This window comes from Chenopodium album, chromosome 20 (genome assembly GCF_948465745.1).
Source record: "Chenopodium album chromosome 20, dcCheAlbu1.1, whole genome shotgun sequence".
NCBI lineage: Eukaryota > Viridiplantae > Streptophyta > Magnoliopsida > Caryophyllales > Amaranthaceae > Chenopodium > Chenopodium album.
In genome coordinates, this window is record NC_137853.1 from 31,084,155 (window position 1) to 31,103,608 (window position 19,454).

The window sequence follows — 19,454 nt, forward strand, 5'->3', positions numbered from 1 at the left end:
CCGCAAAAGAACCGAACCGTTTCTACCCCGAACCGTTTGAATCAGGATAAAAACCGTTTACACCGAACCGTTAACAAACCGCAACCCGTTTGCACCGAACCATTTACTACCCGAACCGTTTACAAGCCGAACCGAATTAAAGCCGCTTAAGAATAAACGAAACCGAACCGAACCGATATTAATTTGAACCGAACCGAAATCGACCCATAAGGCACTTGAACCGATTTTAAACCGACCCGTTTTCAAACCGAACCGGTTTCAAACCGAAACGAAACCGAATTGTCAAACCGTTTTGACAATGCTACGTATAATACAACGGATTTAGGGGTTACAATAGATCAAAATTGTAGTTGTGTGTAGGAAGGATATGAAGCATATGGATTTGCATGAGAATGAGGTATTTGATCGGAAGGGATGGAGGAGGAAGATTTTTGTGGATGCCTATTCGGAATAATCACTTTTGGTTCATGAAACCGACTCTACTTATGGGATTAAGGCTTTGATTGATTGATTGATTATATACAAACTAAATGTATCATTATATTAAATATTTCGTAAAATCTATGAGTGTTCAAGATATATAGAGTAATACCAAATTTTAAAGGTTGAGATTGAAATATTGTCCCGGAAACATAATTTAATAATATTTGAGTTGCAAAACTCATTGCTCTTACAAAAGAAAGTTTGCCAGCCTAGTGAAAATCTCTTATCTTCACAGTACAACACTACAAACTAAAGAACAACAACAATAACCCAAAACATCAGCAATGGACGGAACGAGATCGAAATAATTAAGCTTGATTAGAGCCTACGAATAATGACTGGCGCCCCGTGAAAGGGTTGGAGGGTCAACATAAAGTACGGCGCATGAGTATAAGAAGGCGAAAGCTCGAAGGTGTAGCGTTGGAGCAACATAGACAGAGCTATCTTAGCTTCTAACATGGATAAGTTTTGCCCAATGCAAACCCTTGGACCCCATCCAAATGGGAAATACGGGGCTGAATCTTTATCGGATGCCTTCGAAACGCCCTCAGAGAACCTACTAGGGTTGAACTCAAGCACGTCTTTCCCCCACACTTCTTGATCTCGATGAACACATGGTGTTGGGATGAAAACATGGGCACCACCAGGAAGTTGTTTATCTCCTAGTTTTGCTCCTTTTTGACCCGTGGTCCGGATTATGCTCGAAGGTGGATATAGCCTTAATGTTTCTTGCAAAACCATGGTCACCTACAATACACAACAATTAAAACAAGGACACAACGAATTGCTATTTTAAATTTTTTTTTTTTCTTGCAAAGTCAAATACTCAAGCACTAATAACTTACAGTTTTGAGACGGCCTAGGTCGTCGAAGGTAGGTGTATGTTCACGGCCTACTTGTTTAAACACTTCATCTCTTGCCTTTTCTTGCCAGTCTTGGTGCATGCTCAGAGCTACAATAGCCCAAGTGAGCGAATTCGCAGTTGTCTCATGCCCTGCAAAGTAGAATAGCTTGCATTCATCGATAAGCTCTTGTAATGTCATTCCTTTACCCTCTAGCTGGCTGTTGAGATTTGATTGTAGCATCAATCCCAACAAATCATCCTTGACAATACCATCCTTTTTCATGATTCTCTGGCGCTTTTGAATTATATCCTTCAATGCACTTGTGACTTCTTTTTGGATGTATTTCATCCTTGCATTTGTTTTCGTTGGCAAATGCCTACATTGAGGTTCATTTGTATGTTAGTAAAACAATCTCTCTTACCCACCACATGTACAAGTATACATTTAAATATAGATGTACTCTATATAATGTTTGCACAAGATTTGTTAGGTTTAATTGATTCCATTGATTAAGGTACGTGTGGCTTCATCTTTTTTTGAAGATCACTATTGAACGATCCTATTCAAAATAATGTCTTACAAAAAGTGGTTACCTTAAGAATGGAAATGCGGCCATATAGTATACTTTATTAAGTAACTTAGATTGCTCATTCATGAGCTGAAATACTTTACTTCCTTCTTCATAATTGCTGCCAAAGGCCACATTTGATATAATATCTGCTGTTAATTTTTGAAACTCAGTGAAAACATCAATTTCACATGAATCCTTTGCTCCTAGAATTCCCTCCCATGTCGAAATCATTCCTTGTGTGCACTTTAGTATAGATGGCACCATTCCCTGGCAGAAATCGTGACAGCTTATTATTACATACATGAAAGTAATTGGTATATATATATTGCTACATAGAGTAGTTTAAATGCCGGAAATGGAGATTTAGTTACGAACACCACTAATTTTAATTGAAAGTGCAGTGGGATAAGTAATATAATCGTGTCGATCCTCGTATAATTTTACACAACCAGGGGTAATAAACACGTTCAGATAGAGTAGAATTTTGCACATGTTATATATTGACAGTTTGTACAATTACTGTTATCCAAATATCCTAGTAAAAAAGAACAAAAAAGAGAGAGCGTAGCATAAAACTAAACCTGTAACTTGGCCATATGGAAGGCTGGATTTAGCAACTTTCTGTGCATTGCCCATTTATCTCCATTCAAAGATGAGACACCAGCAACAAAGAGTCTGGTGAAACCATTGATAGCTGGTTTTTGAAATTCTCCGGATTTATTCGTTAACATTTCTCTAATCAACTTTGGTTCCATCAACACTATTCTAGGCACGGTCCCCGTCCAATAGAAGAACATTTTACCTATTTCACATAGATATTGCACTTTATTTCAGTCTACAAAATTATGAATTTTTTTTTTTTCAAAGTAAAATTAATTCTTAAGTTAAACACATTAATACATAACTATGGACTACGTAAAAATAAAAATTTTAAATTCTAATTACATTTGAAGTTCATCATATACATTTGATTTCGTTCCATAATTTATTAATATTTTTTTTTTTGACTCGATCTTCTTCTGCTTATTTTGTTGCTTCACTTTAAGATCTGGAAATTATACAACAACTATATCTTACAAATCAATTACAAGGGCGGTAACAAGAGATAATCAATCAATAGCAACTAAATATGCTGCTTCGTATAATATATAAACTTGTTCAAGTAACAAAAGTTGACAAACGTACCATATTTCTTCATTAAATGGGACTCAATAGGATTGGAGCAAGATAAAATATCGTGGGATGAAGTTTTGGGCATGGAAGAAGTGCCATTAATCTTTAATTGACTGAGCCTAGCTCGTTCACCACCCCATAACTGGAAAGTAGTGCCATTAATTCCTTGCTTCCTTAACACACTTTCTTGCCATTTAGGCTTCAGTACAATAGCATTTACCATTTTCACTATAAAAGCTACCACAAACAGTCCTAAAACTGCTAAAATGGCCGCTACAACACTCATTGTAAAATTATTGCAAGTGTTCTCTTCACTTCTCTTTATTACTATTTTTAGTGTTATTAAACCAGAGTTGCCATCGATCTATTTATATACTTGTCCAAATCTAGTTAATTATTAATTAATACACCTTCCGTTTCCTAATGTTAGTCACATTTAAAATATTTTGACTATTTAAGAGAATCTTATAAATTTCTCTTTGTATAAAAACAAAAATAGTCGTATGAGATCTAGTTTTATTCGTCTTGATAATTAATTTATTAATATCTAATATTTATAATTTTTTGCTAGCGTGATATTAAAGATATTTGCGATCAGAGATTTGCATCGATATATGATATATGTAAATGAGACTAACATTAAGAAATTAAAGGAGTACAATTTTTTTCTACAATGTATAAAGTTTATTTTAGCGTAAGGCTTTGTTAACTAATAAATTTGGTTGGTGAGATTTGAAATCACATCTCAAATCTTGCTTTGTCTACATATACCACGGAATAAATAAATAATGAAAAATACTAGTAATAATTAATTACTTCATTTGGTATAACTACTTCATTATATTAATTGATATAATGACCTTATATTGCGCTAACAAGAGTTGACTCAAGTCGTTAGCAGTTTGATGTCGCTTAAGAGAGTTCACGATTTTGAGCCTCTCCGAATGCAAAAAAACTCTTGTTGGGAAACTCACCTATCATAAGCCGAGGTGTGCAACCTAGGTCGGATTTGGATGTAGTCGGAGCTAAGCTTCCGGTGAATCGGGTGCGGCAAACTTAAAAAAAAAAAAACGTAGTAAAAGTAACCGAAAATCGAATTTTGGTTGTAATTCAAAATGTTTGGTGACTTTTTAGGTTGTAATTTGCAAAATTAAATTTGATTGTTATAACCCGCAAAATGGGTACTTTTACTGGTTATAATTGACAAATTTTCGTCACAATTATAATAAATCAATAGACCTCTCCTAGTCTCCTCGAAAGTTTGTAAAAAGTCAAACGTGTAAGCAATATTATTCACAGTTATAACAAATTAATAATCCTTAGATACCTATGATTATATATTAGCAAAAAAATAAAAAAAGTTGATCCTATTAAGAAAGTTTATATTAATACCTATATAGCCATATATTTCATGATAATATTTATTTTCTATATGGTCGATATTAATATTTCATACATAAACAGTGAAAAAAGTCAAAAGTTTCGATTATTTAGAAGTGAAGAGAGTATAATATTTTATACGCAGTACTTAATAGTATTTTCCTTATATATGTGTGATAGATAAAATTAATATCTTTTAAAAAGCATCGCGTGCGGTGCTAGATTAGAAATTAATTGAAATATTATATCCTTAATTCATGTTTAAAAGGCAATTAGAGCATTGGCTTCCAAGATTTTTAAATGTTTTTTTGGCAATGGTAACGAGCACCTCGAGGAGAATAAAAAATACTTTTGTTAACAATGGCAATAAATGACATAGTTTTAAGGAGTAAATTGTTTACTTTTCATATTTCTTTCAAATTAATATATTTCTTTCAAATTAATTATGGCCCACAATAAAAATTACCCTTCCCAGCACCCAAAAAACAAAAAAAAAAAAAAAAAAAAAAAAAAAAAAAAAAAAAAAAAATCACCTTTCCAAAAAATTTCCTTCTTTTACAGTAAATTTGTTTTAATAAAAATAAAAAAAAAAAAATTCTACGTACCCCTTTTCACTCCCCACCATTGTTAAAGACCATACTACATTTCGAGTACCTCCAACCTTTTTCCATGCATATTGGTTCAGTAATTATTGTAGCTTTTCCAACATGAAAATTCTAAAGCATTATATTACTTTATTTTTGATATAAAATATTATTATCAACTTTTTTTTAATTTATTAATATTTTAATTTTATTTATGTAATTTTTATTCTTATTTTATAGTTTTTGACTTTTCCCCTATTTTCAAACCTTTCATTTAGGGTTTTCAATTTCGACGATCGTTGTCATGTTCAACGGATTGCCGGTAAAATTATCTTTCGTTCCAATATGGCGGTACTACCATGCTAAGAGGGAATCAGTCCGTTAAATGGTTGTGCCGTTGTGACTATGACTATGAGGTGTCGTGGCAAGGGTTGTGGAGGGAATGGGTGGTGGTGTACTGGTGGGTGTTACTGTTAGGAGATGGCTGAACAGGTAGGCGTCGATCGAGTGCTTCTTGGAATTAGGATGAGCACGATTAAAGCAGTAGTTGTTATATTGAAGCTTGAATACAATTACTTTCTTTTGTTTTTTTGCGAAAGTAAATTGTTAATCAAAGTTTGATGGAAGAGAGAAAAGTAAAATACTTCCTCGGTTTTTCTTTTATTGCAACTTTTACACTATTTACATAACTTAATTTGACCATCTTTTATGATATATCCGTAAAAAAAAATATAATCATATGGTATCTACTTAAAATCGTCTCAAAATCTACTTTTCAATATCAACTTTTTATAATTTTTATAAAAATATAATTAAATATATTAATAGCAAAACTAATGTATTGGCAAGTGTGAAATCACTCATAGAGCAATAAAAAAAAACGGAGGAAATAAATTAAATAAGGTTATTCAACCCTTTATTATCTGAATTTTAGGTTTTAATTTGCATCTAACGCCTATTTTTTTGGCAATACCAAGATGCTCACGATATTTTCACGTGTGACGAGTAAAGTATAAGATTACGTGGCATGTAGATGAAAATGCACTCAGTCTAAATTACTGTATTGTTTAAGAAACAATATAGTATCATTAGAATACTCAAAATAAGCTACAGACTGAAATAATTGAAGTACAGTGCCTAATTAAATCGCTCTGGTTCATTGGGAATACCAAGCACATGTAGTGAGTTCTTTGCCTTCATCTTGGGCCATCGTGGATCATGCACGTCGAGCGTATCAATATACTATACTATAAGATAAGCGAATCAATGTGAGGATGACAAATGTTACTCTCTCATTCGCTTGTCTTATATTATGATACTACTTCTGTTTTTATTTAGGGTCTGTTCACTTCAGCTTAATTTCAGTTCAGTTCAGTTCAATTCAGTTCAGTTCAGTTCAGTTCAGTTCAGTTCAGCTCCAATCAATTCAGTTCAGCTCCAATCAGTTCAGTTCAGTTCAGTTCAGCTCCTAATTTCCTTCTCTCAAAAAATATTCATTTCAGCTCTATTCAGTTCAGTTCAGTTCAGTTCAGCTCCAATCAGTTCAGTTCAGTTCAGTTCAGCTCCAATCAGTTCAGTTCAGTTCAGTTCAGTTCAGCTCAGTTCAGTAAATGTGAACAGAACCTTAGTTGACACATTTCTTTTATCACGCATATTAGCAACATACTATTTTAACGATTAATATCTCTAATTCTCGACATTGAAAAATTATGAAAAGTGGATATTAATAAAATATATATTGAGACGATTAAACAAGATCCCATTTGACTATGTTTTATCGTAGCTGTAAATCACAAAAGCTAGTCAAAACATAGTTTGTGCATAGTGTAAAAGTCAAATGGTGTCAACTAAAAAAACGGAGAAAGAATATTTCTTTTTGCACAAACTTTTATATGTGACTGGTCATACCGTGTGGCCAACCACTATGGGAGCTACTTTGTTAGTGCTATAAGGGTACTCACTCGGTCAGGGGTTATTAAGTTAGTCAGGGGTTACTTGATCGGTTAGGGGTTACTCGGTCAGGGGTTACTAATCGTAAGTTGGCCAGGGGTTACTCGGTCAGAGGTTACTCACTCGATTAGGGGTTACTAAGTCGGTCAAAATTTACTCGGTCAGAGGTTACTCGATCGCTCAGGGATTACTCCTCGGTTAGGAGTTACTTGGTGTGTGTCAGCTGGCCACACAGTGTGGCCTTATATTTTGATACTTATTATTTTATATTTATTTTACATGCATCCTAAGGTAGGTTTAAGGATAAAAATTTATGTAATATACTCTCGAAATAGAGGAAGGAGAAAATATATATCATAATCAAATTACCATAAAAACGAAAATATCATAATCAACATAGTGTGAAAATATGTATAAAATATATCATGGACTATTATTAATATTCAACTTTAAAAAGGAAACACAAAATACTATATAAACATATCTTAAAAAATTATTTTAAGTATTATCGTTTATATACTACGTACAATGTTAAGTAAATAAAAGTTTAAAAAATATGTACAATACTCTTTGGAATAGAGGAAGGTTGAAAATATCATAATCAAAATACAATAAGAACGAAAATATCATAGTCGTAATCAACTTTGCGTGCAAATACAATAAAATATCCTATAATATTATTAATATTCCACTAAAAACATATTTTAATTACATAAACATATGGTGTATATTAGAAAATGAGTTCATATTTGTCATCAACATGCTAAGTGATTAGCATACATATCTATTGAAATTTATATGAAGAATTTTATCATTTCTATAACCATTAAATTTTCATATTTCTCTACTAATATAATGATCATATTTTAATAAATATAACTCATATATAATACGTATATGTTGCCTCAAACAAAAAAAAAAAAAAAAAAAAAAGTATATGTTATGATTTTTATGTCATTTAAGAACACATGTCCATAAAAAAAAAAATTAAAAAATTTACATACATGGTTAGTTAATTATGTCGTTTATTTATATAAATCTTAATAAAAGTATCTTTTATTCCTTTAAAATTTATTAATATCTCTGCCTATATATTTGTGCTATATATTCAATCGGTTATTGGTTGTATGACTTATGTGATAGGTATTTTCGGGCACAATGCTTAGGAAAATATATATTGGTAAATAAGATATAAGGTTATTGTTACATATAGTTTTCGTGAATGTGACGGGTAAAACAGGTATTAGTTTGTACAACTATTGAAGCGGGTGGTATGACAAGAAAAATTTAGTTTTTATTCCCCCTATGGAAAAAGGATATGAATTAGTCCACTTCATTCTCTTTTATAGAGTAATATTTGTTCATTTTTCAACTAATAAATAACGATATAAAAATAAAAGAGAATAAAATAAAAGAAATGCAAATGACATAAAATACTATCTTGATCACATTCATTGATATTTTATTGGCCATTATTGTGAGTTAATAGCAGTTTATTAATTAATTTTGTCAATGCAAATGAACCTACTATTATTATAGTAATTGAATCACCTTTGTTTCTTTTTTTAAATTACGGAAGTTATAGTTTGATTTATAAACTGTGCATCGCACAGACACTATACTAGTTTTATACACTAGTAGAATAAAGCAAATCGGCAGCTACAAATGAGAAGCGGTTAATGAAATCCGCTTCCCAAAATCCCACCTTAGGTAAAAAAGAAAAATATTGATAAAATGGCAAGCGGTTTGAACCGAAAACCGCTGGTCATTATGTTTGATGTTATTATATTTTCTCATCTCTCTCGTAGTCTCATTCACTCTCTTGTCTCCTCATACCTCAGTTCTCTCTCCTCTCTCTCTCCCTCTCCTCAAAGACGAAGGCAACCATCTCCGCAGCCGCAGCCGCATCCACAACCACCGCAACTCACAAATTCTCTCTCTTTCTTCTCCCTCCTCATTCAGTGATGGTCACGGTGGTCACGAGCGATAACGACGGTGCGGTTCGATTTTTAGGGTTTTGATTGGTGTTCATGGTATGAGCTTCTTTAAACTTTCCCCTCTAAATTTCAAAGTTAGGGTTCCTTTGCATAATTACTGGTTCAAATCTTTGATTTTTTTTCGATTTCTAGGGTTTCGATTTGTAACTGTTGGCGGTGGTGGAGAGCAGCGATGGTGAGTTTCGATTTGTAATTGATGGCGGTGGTTGACAGTTGCTGAAACTATCGACGCTCAAACTCCAGCTTCGTGCCCTGATCTTCGAGTAAGCCTTCTCTCTTTATCTGTCCTTTTTCTTCTTTCTCGCTCCTCTCTAATTCATCTCTTCTGCATTCATCAAGAAATAGAAAAATCTGCCAAAAAAACAAGTCCATGTTTAGGTTTTGATTTATATGATTTCAGATTTATGTCTAATTTTGGGAATTTACGAGTCTAATAATGAACTATTGTTGCCAAGTTGTGTGATTTTCTATGTATTTTGAGTTATCAGATGTTTTCTATGTATTGTAACAATGAGAATTTGTCTGATTAGGTTAATTAGGGTTTAATTATAAGTATTGATTTATATGTATTGTTCAGTTGATTGTATAATTAGGGCTTAATTATTTAGGTTCTGAGTTGATTGCTTAATTAGTCAAATGTATGGTTTGTAAACAGGTGGAATTTTTTTTCTCATGGGTGGAATTTTTTTACTATATTGGTGGCAGTGTTGGTTGGTTGTGTGGCTGTTTCTTGTGCTGTAAATACAAATATATGGTTGTGTGATGTGGGAAAAAACGGGTTTAAATCCGAATTCTGTTATCGAGGCCTTTGGGGATAAATGTCGCAAATAAAAAAACTCTAAAGTCTAAACATCTCCAGTTATTTGTTAACCGTTGTAGAAATAATGTCATTCGAATTTTGTTGTGGATCTGTTGGAGAAATACTGGCATCTGATTACTGAAGGTTTAACATTAGTAACAATGCTTTTTTTATATCATAAACTCTTGAGCCTAGTTTATCCAGAAACATATAGAACATGATAGTGCGCACTCTTTCTGTGCTGGTTTATCTGATTCTTCTGTCAGTACTCCTGCTCCCACTCATGTTCAGTACATGTGCATCTTTATTTTTGTGGTTTGAGATTATCATAACAGTATTGCGGTGGAGAGTATATAGCTTGAGCAATTATGATCAGTCATAAACTGTTGGTTTTTGATCCTTTCATGAGCAAATCATCTGGAAAAAGCTGTTCTAAGATATTGCTGATTCATACTTCTTATCAAAGAATGATGAACTGTTCCTTTTACTAAAGAAGTTACCTGATTGGTAAAAGAATTCAAGGTCCAGCAAGATAGCTGGTGTGATGCTCACTTATTTAGTAGTCTAATGAAGGGGATGCGGTAGTTTAGGAATGTCAATATAAGCTGGGAAATGTTGAAGGAGGCAGCAAATTAGTTAGCAAAGGGAGAAACTAGTAGAATAGATATGAGAAAGAGAGGGTTCTTAATGAAATTGTGAGCGATTTACTTTGTATATTGTTAGCTTTGGGGTGTCAAGTTACTTGTTTACTTGGCAACTTAACCCTTATATTGCTTCAACTTTCCTGTTTATTAATGAAAGGTCATCTTCCTCATTCACCATCATGCAATCTGTCCAAGTCATGTCAGTTCATTGCATAGTCTTTGTCAGTTATTTGTGCTCAGCTTTGGATATTGCTCTTGCTTGTGTGTGGATCTTTTCCATGCTTGATGCTTCCATTGTTTTTGATTGCGTGGTGATATTTTATTTAATTCTAAGAAAAGATCAGTTAGTGTAAAAGAACCATTTCTGTTTCTAAAATCTAAAGTATTAGGCTTGTTTACTAAAGAGACATTTCAATTCATATTTGAATGGTAATATGTTGACGAACATATCCATGAATGCTTTTGCTGTGTGGAGCTTATCAGTTACAGATAATTTTCAATTCATTTCAAGGCAAAGCCCTGTATTTGAATAGTAATTAGTTTCTAGGATAGAAATAACAGGATAGATGGAGGCCTGGAGGGTATTCTCATTTGCTTAGGCTTTTATTGTAAACTTTGCTTTCCCCCCCTGCATCCACCACCAACCACACCCAGCAGCACCACCTGCCCTCACCACCAGCCGCATCTCCCACCATTACAGCAGCCGTACTCAACCTCCACCATCATCTCCCCTGTTCCCTTGTGAACCACCAACTCACCAGCCCACTTCACCCTGCACCACCCCAATCACAACAACCTGCTCCACTGCACGCATCTCCACCTCGCACAGCCACAAATTAATAACCACAACCGTCAGTCGCGCCAACAGCAGCACCCCAACCACCGTTCGCCGCCCTCCTCTCTGCCTCACATCAATCCAATCAGAGAAGCCATGTCAAGAAACCTATACCTCCTGGAGTTTGAGTCCAATGTCAAATTAGTTAGTCACCTTGTTCTCTTGTTAGTTTGATTGGTAAGAGTATTGGATGTTTATGTAAATTCTGATGTTGTGTTTTCATTTTGGTGGAGAAATGAATGAAATAGTGGTTTCCTCTGAATTTGAAATTGTGTTTTGCAATGTTTATATTCTTGTTTTCTGTATATTTGCGTTAATTGGGATTATTAAGCTCTAATTAATTGTTGATTATACATTGCTAAAATTGGTTATAAAGGGTTACTGATTATGTTCTTCAAATCTGTTGTTTGCAATGTTGATTTAAGAAATTATTGAATATGCTAAGGATGATGCATTTTGTGGTTAGATTAACTAGATACTCAATTTGGTTCTCCAATGGTACATTTTATTGCGATTGTGGGATATGGACTATTGCTGATTTTGATGTTTCTGCCTTGTACTATTTGGAGATTGTGATATAGGTGTAATAATTGTTTTAGTTTTCAGTTGATGAATTTAAATTAAATTTGTCTTGTTGTTTCTTCAACCATGATTGCAAGCATTGTTGGCTAAGATCCAAAATAACCCACGTCTCTATGATTCGAGTGTGACTTGTTTATCTCAGTATCCTTTACATTAGTTGACTACTTTTCTGACTTAGCTTTGCTGCATATGATCTTTCTTTAGAGATGTGACTTATGATAGCGTTTTCCTTTCCCTGTTCCAGAACTCTTAAAAGAAGTAGTTCAATATTACTGCATTCTGCAACTGCTTCCTTCTCCTCCTTCTGTAGTCATCAAATCTCAAAGGGGCCTTCAATCTTTCGCTGTCATCATCTCAATTGCTGCTACTGCCTCCTCCTGTCTTTGATGCTGCTGATGCTTCTGTTATTAGTTAGTAATGAAAGTTTTTTTTTTACTATTTTTTTTTTTGACACAAGTAATGAAAGTTACAAGTCAATGTATTTTTTTCTTCCTTTTTAAAGTGTAAAATTACAAGTTATTAAAGAAAATATATGAGATTTATGTATATTATAAGTATATATATATATATGCATCTGCTGCAATTTAGGTGAAAAAAATGCAAAATTTTTTTTTTATTTTTTTTTATTTTTTTAGGCTTAATGGGCAGCGGTTTGGACTACTGAACCACTCCCCATTATGCTTCACATTACACCAGCGAAATGCATATGAGAAGCGGTTTGGCGCCAAAACCGCTTCCCTTTCACTACAAATGGGAAGCGGTTTGAACCGCTTCCCATTTAAAAGGCCAATGGGAAGCCCCCCAAGCGCATGCGGTTCAAAACCGTTTCCCATTAGGGGGTTTGAACCGCTTGCCATTTACTTTTTTCTACTAGTGATATAAGTATTTTATTAAAAAAAAGGCTACACATACAATAGTATCCCTACACTTAAGGGTATGCAACTCTACCTATACCCCCCTCTAAACGCTGTGTTTAGCCCCCCTACCCATTTACCCAATAACAACTCCTACAACCATATACAAAAATATATATATATAAAATAAAAAATGAATAAATAAATAAATTCCACCTCTCTCTTCCTATAAATGCAAATATGCAATTTTTAAACAAAATTAATATTTAGCTAAAATTTTTGGTGATTTATTTTTTTTTTTTTTTTTTTTGAAAAAGGGAAACCCAATAATAAATTACATAGGCTTCTTATAAATCCAAATTCTACAGAAAATAGAAAAATAGTTTAATTTAATCTTAAGCAAAACTCACCTTAGTTCAATATATATGACACAACAAATCCACCATTTTTTTAATATTAAAATTCCACTTTAAGCATTAAATGAAAAAAAAATAGCTATAATTATTATAGAAACTTGAGGAGTAATTTAATAAAAATCATATAGTATAGTGCCCGTGCGACGCACGGTTTATAAATCATATTTCTACTTTGCCTATTTTCTACATTTCTTATCAAATGAACTCATATAGTCCTATAAGCCTTAAAAAAATTAATAGTGCAATGCACAATTTTATTTTGAATCAAAATATTATTTTATTTTGAATCAAAATATTATTTTATTTTGAATCAAGGGAACTAAAAGACAAGCGCCTGACATAAAATGCAAAGTAGAAGTCATATAAGCCTTAAAAAATTAATAGTGCCTGTGCGATGTACAGTTTATAAATCATATTAGTAATCAAAATGTGAGCTTGTCTTATATATATATATTTTTTTAATATACATTTATGTTTCCAAATTAAAAAAAAAAAATCTTAATATCTTATTCTAAATAGCTACGTAAAATATTATGCAAAAAAATGCAATTTTATATCTAATCAGTAAAGTCTAGGATAGTGATACGAGCATAATATTGCTGTATATTTCATATCTAATTAGTGAAATGTAATAGAATATTCTAAATATCTTATTCTAAATAACTACATAAAATATTATGAAAAAAAAAAATGTAATTTCATATCTAATTAGTAAAGTCTAGCATAGTGATACGCTTTAAATTTCATATCTAAATAGTAAAATGTAATATAATGGTTAAATGGTAACATGATATGATACAATGTTAGCATGTAATTTCATAACTAATTAGTAAAGTCTAACAATATTATGGTAACATGATACGAGCATCTGTATAAATGATTTACATAAAATTAGTCAAATATTATATTCTTTCACATATTTCGTGCAAAATACGGTAAAAATAAAATATAGTTAACATATTAAAACCAAATCATAATATTCAAATAATGAAAAAAGATGCAATATTTTTTGCATTATCATCTATATACATCTATACTACGTGGAGGTTATCATATTGTTATTGATTGTGGCATTCACTATGGTGATATCTGACCTCACCTCTCTTAATAAATCATGGAGAATAAAAGTACGAATTATGAGGCTGTGGTACCAACCTGAATATTCCGATCCAAAAAAACTTAACTTACTTGAGTTAATTTTAGTTGATGAGAAGGTACACTATAATAGTCTCAAAATAATTTTCGTCTTTTAGATGTGTTTACTTTTTGTAATGTGTTTATTTTAAAAATTATAATGCAAAATTGATTTTGATAAAGTTTATACGCAGGGATCTTAAATACAAGCAACAATCAAAGAATCACTCATTTAACGATTTGAAGATCTTGTGAAAGAGGGCACTTTCCGTATTACCCATGGCTTCGGAGTGATTAATAATACTGGCAAACATTTGGCTACTAGCCATGCCTATAAAGTGAACTTCTATTATAGGACTATTGTTAGGGATTGTAAAGATGCACAACTTCTTCCTCAACATGGATTTGATTTTGTGTCCTTCGACAAAATCCTTAAACAATAGGTCAATGAGGTGATTTTAGTAGGTACGATACATCATATCAATTTATTAATCTTTTTACATAAATTTCATTTTTAAAATTCTTCAACTAATTTTTTTATTTTATTTTTTTTTTTTTTTATTTTTTTTTTTTTTTGTGTAAATAATTACAGATGTTATTGGAGAACTCATTGGCATAGGCGATCTTATCAATATTTCAAAAACTAATACCCTAAATTACAAATTGACAATCGAGCTAGAAGACTTGTAGTAAAAAATTCGAATCAACCAGCAAATCAGTGGTAGGTTGTATGACTATCATGTAATTTTTGGCACAATGTTTAGCTTGGGAAAATAACATACATTGGTGGGTACGGTTTGGTGAATGTGATGGGTAAAACGGGTATCAGATTGTATAACTACTAAAGCGGATGGTATGATAAGAAATTTTAGTTTTCCTTCCACCGGAGATAGGAAATGAATTAGTGTAGCTATCTTATATAGATTTATATATATATATATATATATATATATATATATATATATATATATATATATATATATATATATATATATATATATATATATTTTTGACAAAGTAGTTTTCTTATATAGTTATGTGGAGCATTATTCATTTATTTTTCAATTAATAAACCAACATTATATAAAAAAAAATAAAAGGTTATAAAATATAAGAAATGCAAATGATGTAAAATACTATTCAAATCACATTCCTTAATTTTTGTATCGGTCATTATTAATTACAACTAAATAAAATTTTAATAACTAATTTGTAATAAATGAGCCATTTAATAATAATTGAATCATCATTGCTTTTTTTTTTTTTTTTTCCCCCGGGATTAATAATTTGATTTATAAACTGTGCATCGCACGGGCCCTATGCAGCATATTGCCCGTGCGATGCACGGTTTATAAATCAAATTATTAATCTCGAGGGAAAAAAACAATGATGATTCAATTATTATTAAATGGCTCATTTATTACAAATTAGTTATTAAAATTTCTTTTATTTTATTCCCTTTTATTTTTTTACTTTCAACGCTTGCAATCTCTAAATCACAAATAATAGTACCTCAGTCTAATATTCCTTCGTTGTGGTCTGATCGCAAATAATTTGCCTCGTTGTCTATGTCATTTGGTACAACAAGTCTAGGAACAGTGAAAGGTGGTGAATCATCTATCAAACGCACCATATTATTCCTCATCCTCAATATCTCCAATGCCTAGGATTCTTCTTTTGTCGACTAGCACAATAGACCATTTCGGATCGACTGGTTCAGTGTAGACACCTACTTTTGGCCTCTTATCCCGACGGGAAGTGCGATGATGTATCAAAAACTCGTTCTTCATGCTAGATCAAAGTTGAAGTGTTTATGGACTCCGAAATGCATTATGAAGTAAGTTAGAACTCGTATTTGAGACCAAATTACCTTAGAGCCCAGTCTGATTACTAAGTATGCCTAAAATGTGCTCATACATGTTTAATCTTGATTAATAACGGACATTAATGCGTCAAATGCAATGATTGCATCAAATGGATCTTACATTGTTGAAAACCGAGCCAATCAGAACAACTAAACACCTAATATCCATTCAAATCCTATACATATGGATAGCCCTTTCAAAGATCTTTCCAAAGGTATATTATAAGCCCAATTCCGAGTTAAAACGAAGAAGTTATCATAAAAATACTAAATTGGGCCCTAACACCGACACCCTTTCACTCAAACGGCCATATCTTTTGATCCATAACAGATTTTAACCTAATTCCAACGGCATTGGAAAGTAAACATTTAGAGTTTTCCAATTATATCTTATTTGCCTTAATCCAACTTCGTAATCAAAAGTTATGGAAGTTTTAAAAACACATTTTTGTACAAGGCAAACCACACCGCGCGCAACTTCCAAAGTTGCGCGCGCCAGCCGCATGCAAATCTTAGAGTTGCGCTCGGCACTCCAGCGCGAATTTAAGAGTTGCGCGCACCTCCTGACGCCGACCCTAAACCTAGATTCCTACGCCTATAAATAGGGGTCTTCGTTAGCCCTAAACACAATAGAAAAATCAGAATTAAAACCCTAGCATTCTAAAATCCTAATCTCTCAAGTTCCCTTACTATCATACTACTTTTCCCCACTTTTCCCAAATATTGTTTAACCCTTATTTGTTCCGTTGAAGTCCTTGGAGGTACGAAGAAGGAGGGAAGTCCATAAACGCATAAAACGGAGATCTAGCAAAAAAAGGAGAATAGTTAGTTTCCTAAGCACTTAGTTAAATCACTTTTCCTTTTTCTTCTTGTTTTAAATAACTTTAATCAATTATTTAGTGTTATTTCAATCAATCAATCAATCAATCAAAGCCTTAATCCCAAAAGTGGGGTCGGCTAACATGAACCAAATTTGATTATTCCGTGTAGTCATCAACATAAATCTTTCTCCTCCATCCCTTACGATCCAAAACTTCATCCTCACGTAAATCCATGCACTTCATATCCTTCCTCACTCCTTCCAACCAAGTCATCTTTGGTCTCCCTCTTCCTCGTTTAATCCCTCCATGGTCCCACTCTTCCACTCTTCGCACCGGTGCACCCTCGGGTCTCCGTCTTACATGTCCAAACCAACGCAGACGATTTTCCCTTAATTTATCTACAATGTCCGCCACACCTACTTTCTTGCGAATAACCTCATTTCTGATTCTATCTCTTAAAGTGTTTCCACACATCCACCTTAACATGCGCATTTCCGTAACCTCCATCTTTTTAATATGCTCTTTCTTAGAAGCCCAACATTCTGTACCATAGAGCAACACTGGTCTTATGGCAGTCCTGTAGAATTTTCCCTTCAACTTTAAGGGAATGCTGCGGTCGCATAACACTCCCGTGGCCGCTCTCCATTTAAGCCACCCTGACTTAATCCTGTGGGTCACGTCTTGATCAATGTCACCATTCTTCTGGATGATCGACCCTAGGTACTTAAAACATTCACTCATGGTCAAATCCTTTCCATCCAAACTCACCACTTCATTGCTTGTCCCCCTCTGAGTGCCAAAACGACATACCAAATATTCAGTCTTACTCCGACTTAGCTTAAACCCTCTAGATTCCAACCTTTGCCTCCATTGCTCCAACTTGACATTAACCCCATCCTTAGTCTCATCCACCAAAACGATATCATCTGCGAACAGCATACACCATGGAACCTCATCTTGAATTGGTCTAGTTAATTCATCTAGAACCGTTGCAAAAAGAAAAGGGCTTAATGCAGACCCTTGATGCAATCCGATTGTAATAGGGAAATCTTTTGTCAACCCTCCGCATGTCCTCACATTTGTTGACACATCCCGATACATATCCTTAACTAGGTCTACATACCTTCGTGGGATACCTTTCTTCAACATTGCCCACCAAAGTATCTCTCTTGGCACCTTGTCATATGCCTTCTCTAAATCAATAAAGACCATATGAAGATCTTTCTTCTTTACCCTATAAAACTCCATCATTTGTCTTATCAAATGGATTGCCTCCATAGTAGATCTCCCAGGCATAAAACCAAATTGGTTATCTGAAATGCTTGTGCATGCCCTCAACCTTTGTTCAATCACCCTTTCCCACAACTTCATAGTATGGCTCATAAGCTTAATTCCTCGATAGTTAGAACAATCTTGAGCGTCTCCTTTGTTTTTATAAACCGGGACCAAGGTGCTCTTCCTCCAATCTTGTGGGATCCTTGTAGCCGTCCATATCTTGTTGAAAAGGTTTGTTAACCAATCAATACCAATCTTACCCAAACACCTCCACACCTCTATCGGTACCCCATCAGGGCCAACCGCCTTCTTAGGTTTCATCTTCCTCAGTGCAATCTCCACCTCTACTCTCCTAATCCTTCGCACATACTCCATGTTGATTTCTTCATCACTCATAGAGGTATCTCCTATCACAACTCCATTACTTCCATTAAATAATTCATCGAAGTACCCCTTCCACCTGTCCTTGATGCCCTCCTCTTGCACTAGGACCATTTGGTTCTTATCTTTGACACACTTCACCATGCCAATATCCTTCCTTGCCTCTTGTCTTCTCTTTGCCATCTTATAAATGATCCTTTCTCCCTCCTTGGAATCAAGCTTTTCATAAACCTCCTGATATGCCTTTTCTTTTGCTTGGCGAACAGCTGCCTTTGCCTTGCTCTTAGCCTCCTTATACGCTGCAAAGGTTTCATCACTCCTACATTTTCCTAAGGCTTGATAGCATTCCCTTTTTTGCTTAATTACTGCTTTCACCTCTTCATTCCACCACGAAGTATCTCTCTGTACCGAAGTTCTTCCCCTTACTTCCCCTAAGACCTCTTTGGCCACTCTTAGGAAACAGTTCTTCATTCGTAACCAAGTCATGTCCGGATCCACCTCTCCATCCCAATCCGCTTCTTCAATTACCTTTTCTGTAAAAACCTTAGCTTTTGCATCCCTTAGGGTCCACCATCTTATCCTTGGTTCTTCTTGTCTAACTTTTTTCTTCGCCTTCTCTTTCAGACGAATAGTCATTACCAATAGCCGGTGTTGGGTGACCACACTCTCCCCTGGGATAACCTTACAATTTATGCAACTTTGTCTATCTATGCTCCTTGTGAGCAGGAAGTCTATTTGAGTTGCATTTGCTCCATTCCGAAAAGTTATCAAGTGTGAATCCCTCTTCTTAAACCAAGTATTAGCCAAAATTAAATCATATGATTGGGCAAAATCCATAATAGCTTCACCACCGGCGTCCCTCTGCC

The 19,454-nt window shown here is 33.7% G+C and overlaps 1 protein-coding gene and 1 long non-coding RNA gene across 2 annotated transcripts; one reads left to right on the plus strand and one right to left on the minus strand.

Annotated features, from left to right (window-relative positions):
• Positions 1-801: 801 nt before the first annotated feature.
• Positions 802-5,739, minus strand: LOC145597021 (cytochrome P450 CYP72A616-like). Its single transcript, XM_081653202.1, has 7 exons — positions 5,722-5,739; positions 5,068-5,113; positions 3,085-3,333; positions 2,481-2,701; positions 1,922-2,166; positions 1,329-1,704; positions 802-1,230 (listed from the first exon to the last, which is right to left on the minus strand). Exons 1-7 carry the CDS (start codon positions 5,737-5,739, stop codon positions 802-804), a joined length of 1,584 nt encoding a protein of 527 aa, XP_081509328.1.
• Positions 5,740-8,821: 3,082 nt separating this feature from the next.
• LOC145599483 (uncharacterized) lies at positions 8,822-12,400 on the plus strand. Its single transcript, XR_014103771.1, has 3 exons — positions 8,822-9,019; positions 9,116-9,246; positions 12,088-12,400. It is a non-coding gene; the product is annotated as an uncharacterized LOC145599483 (long non-coding RNA).
• Positions 12,401-19,454: the final 7,054 nt, after the last annotated feature.

Excerpts from the sequence above, each read along its gene's own strand:
- LOC145597021 (XM_081653202.1), bottom strand. Across the intron at positions 3,334-5,067 it reads GTCTTTAACAATGGTGGGGA|CAGTTTTAGGACTGTTTGTG; the intron begins GTGAAAAGGGGT and ends CGGCCATTTTAG. Across the intron at positions 2,167-2,480 it reads TCCATATGGCCAAGTTACAG|GGAATGGTGCCATCTATACT; the intron begins GTTTAGTTTTAT and ends GATTTCTGCCAG.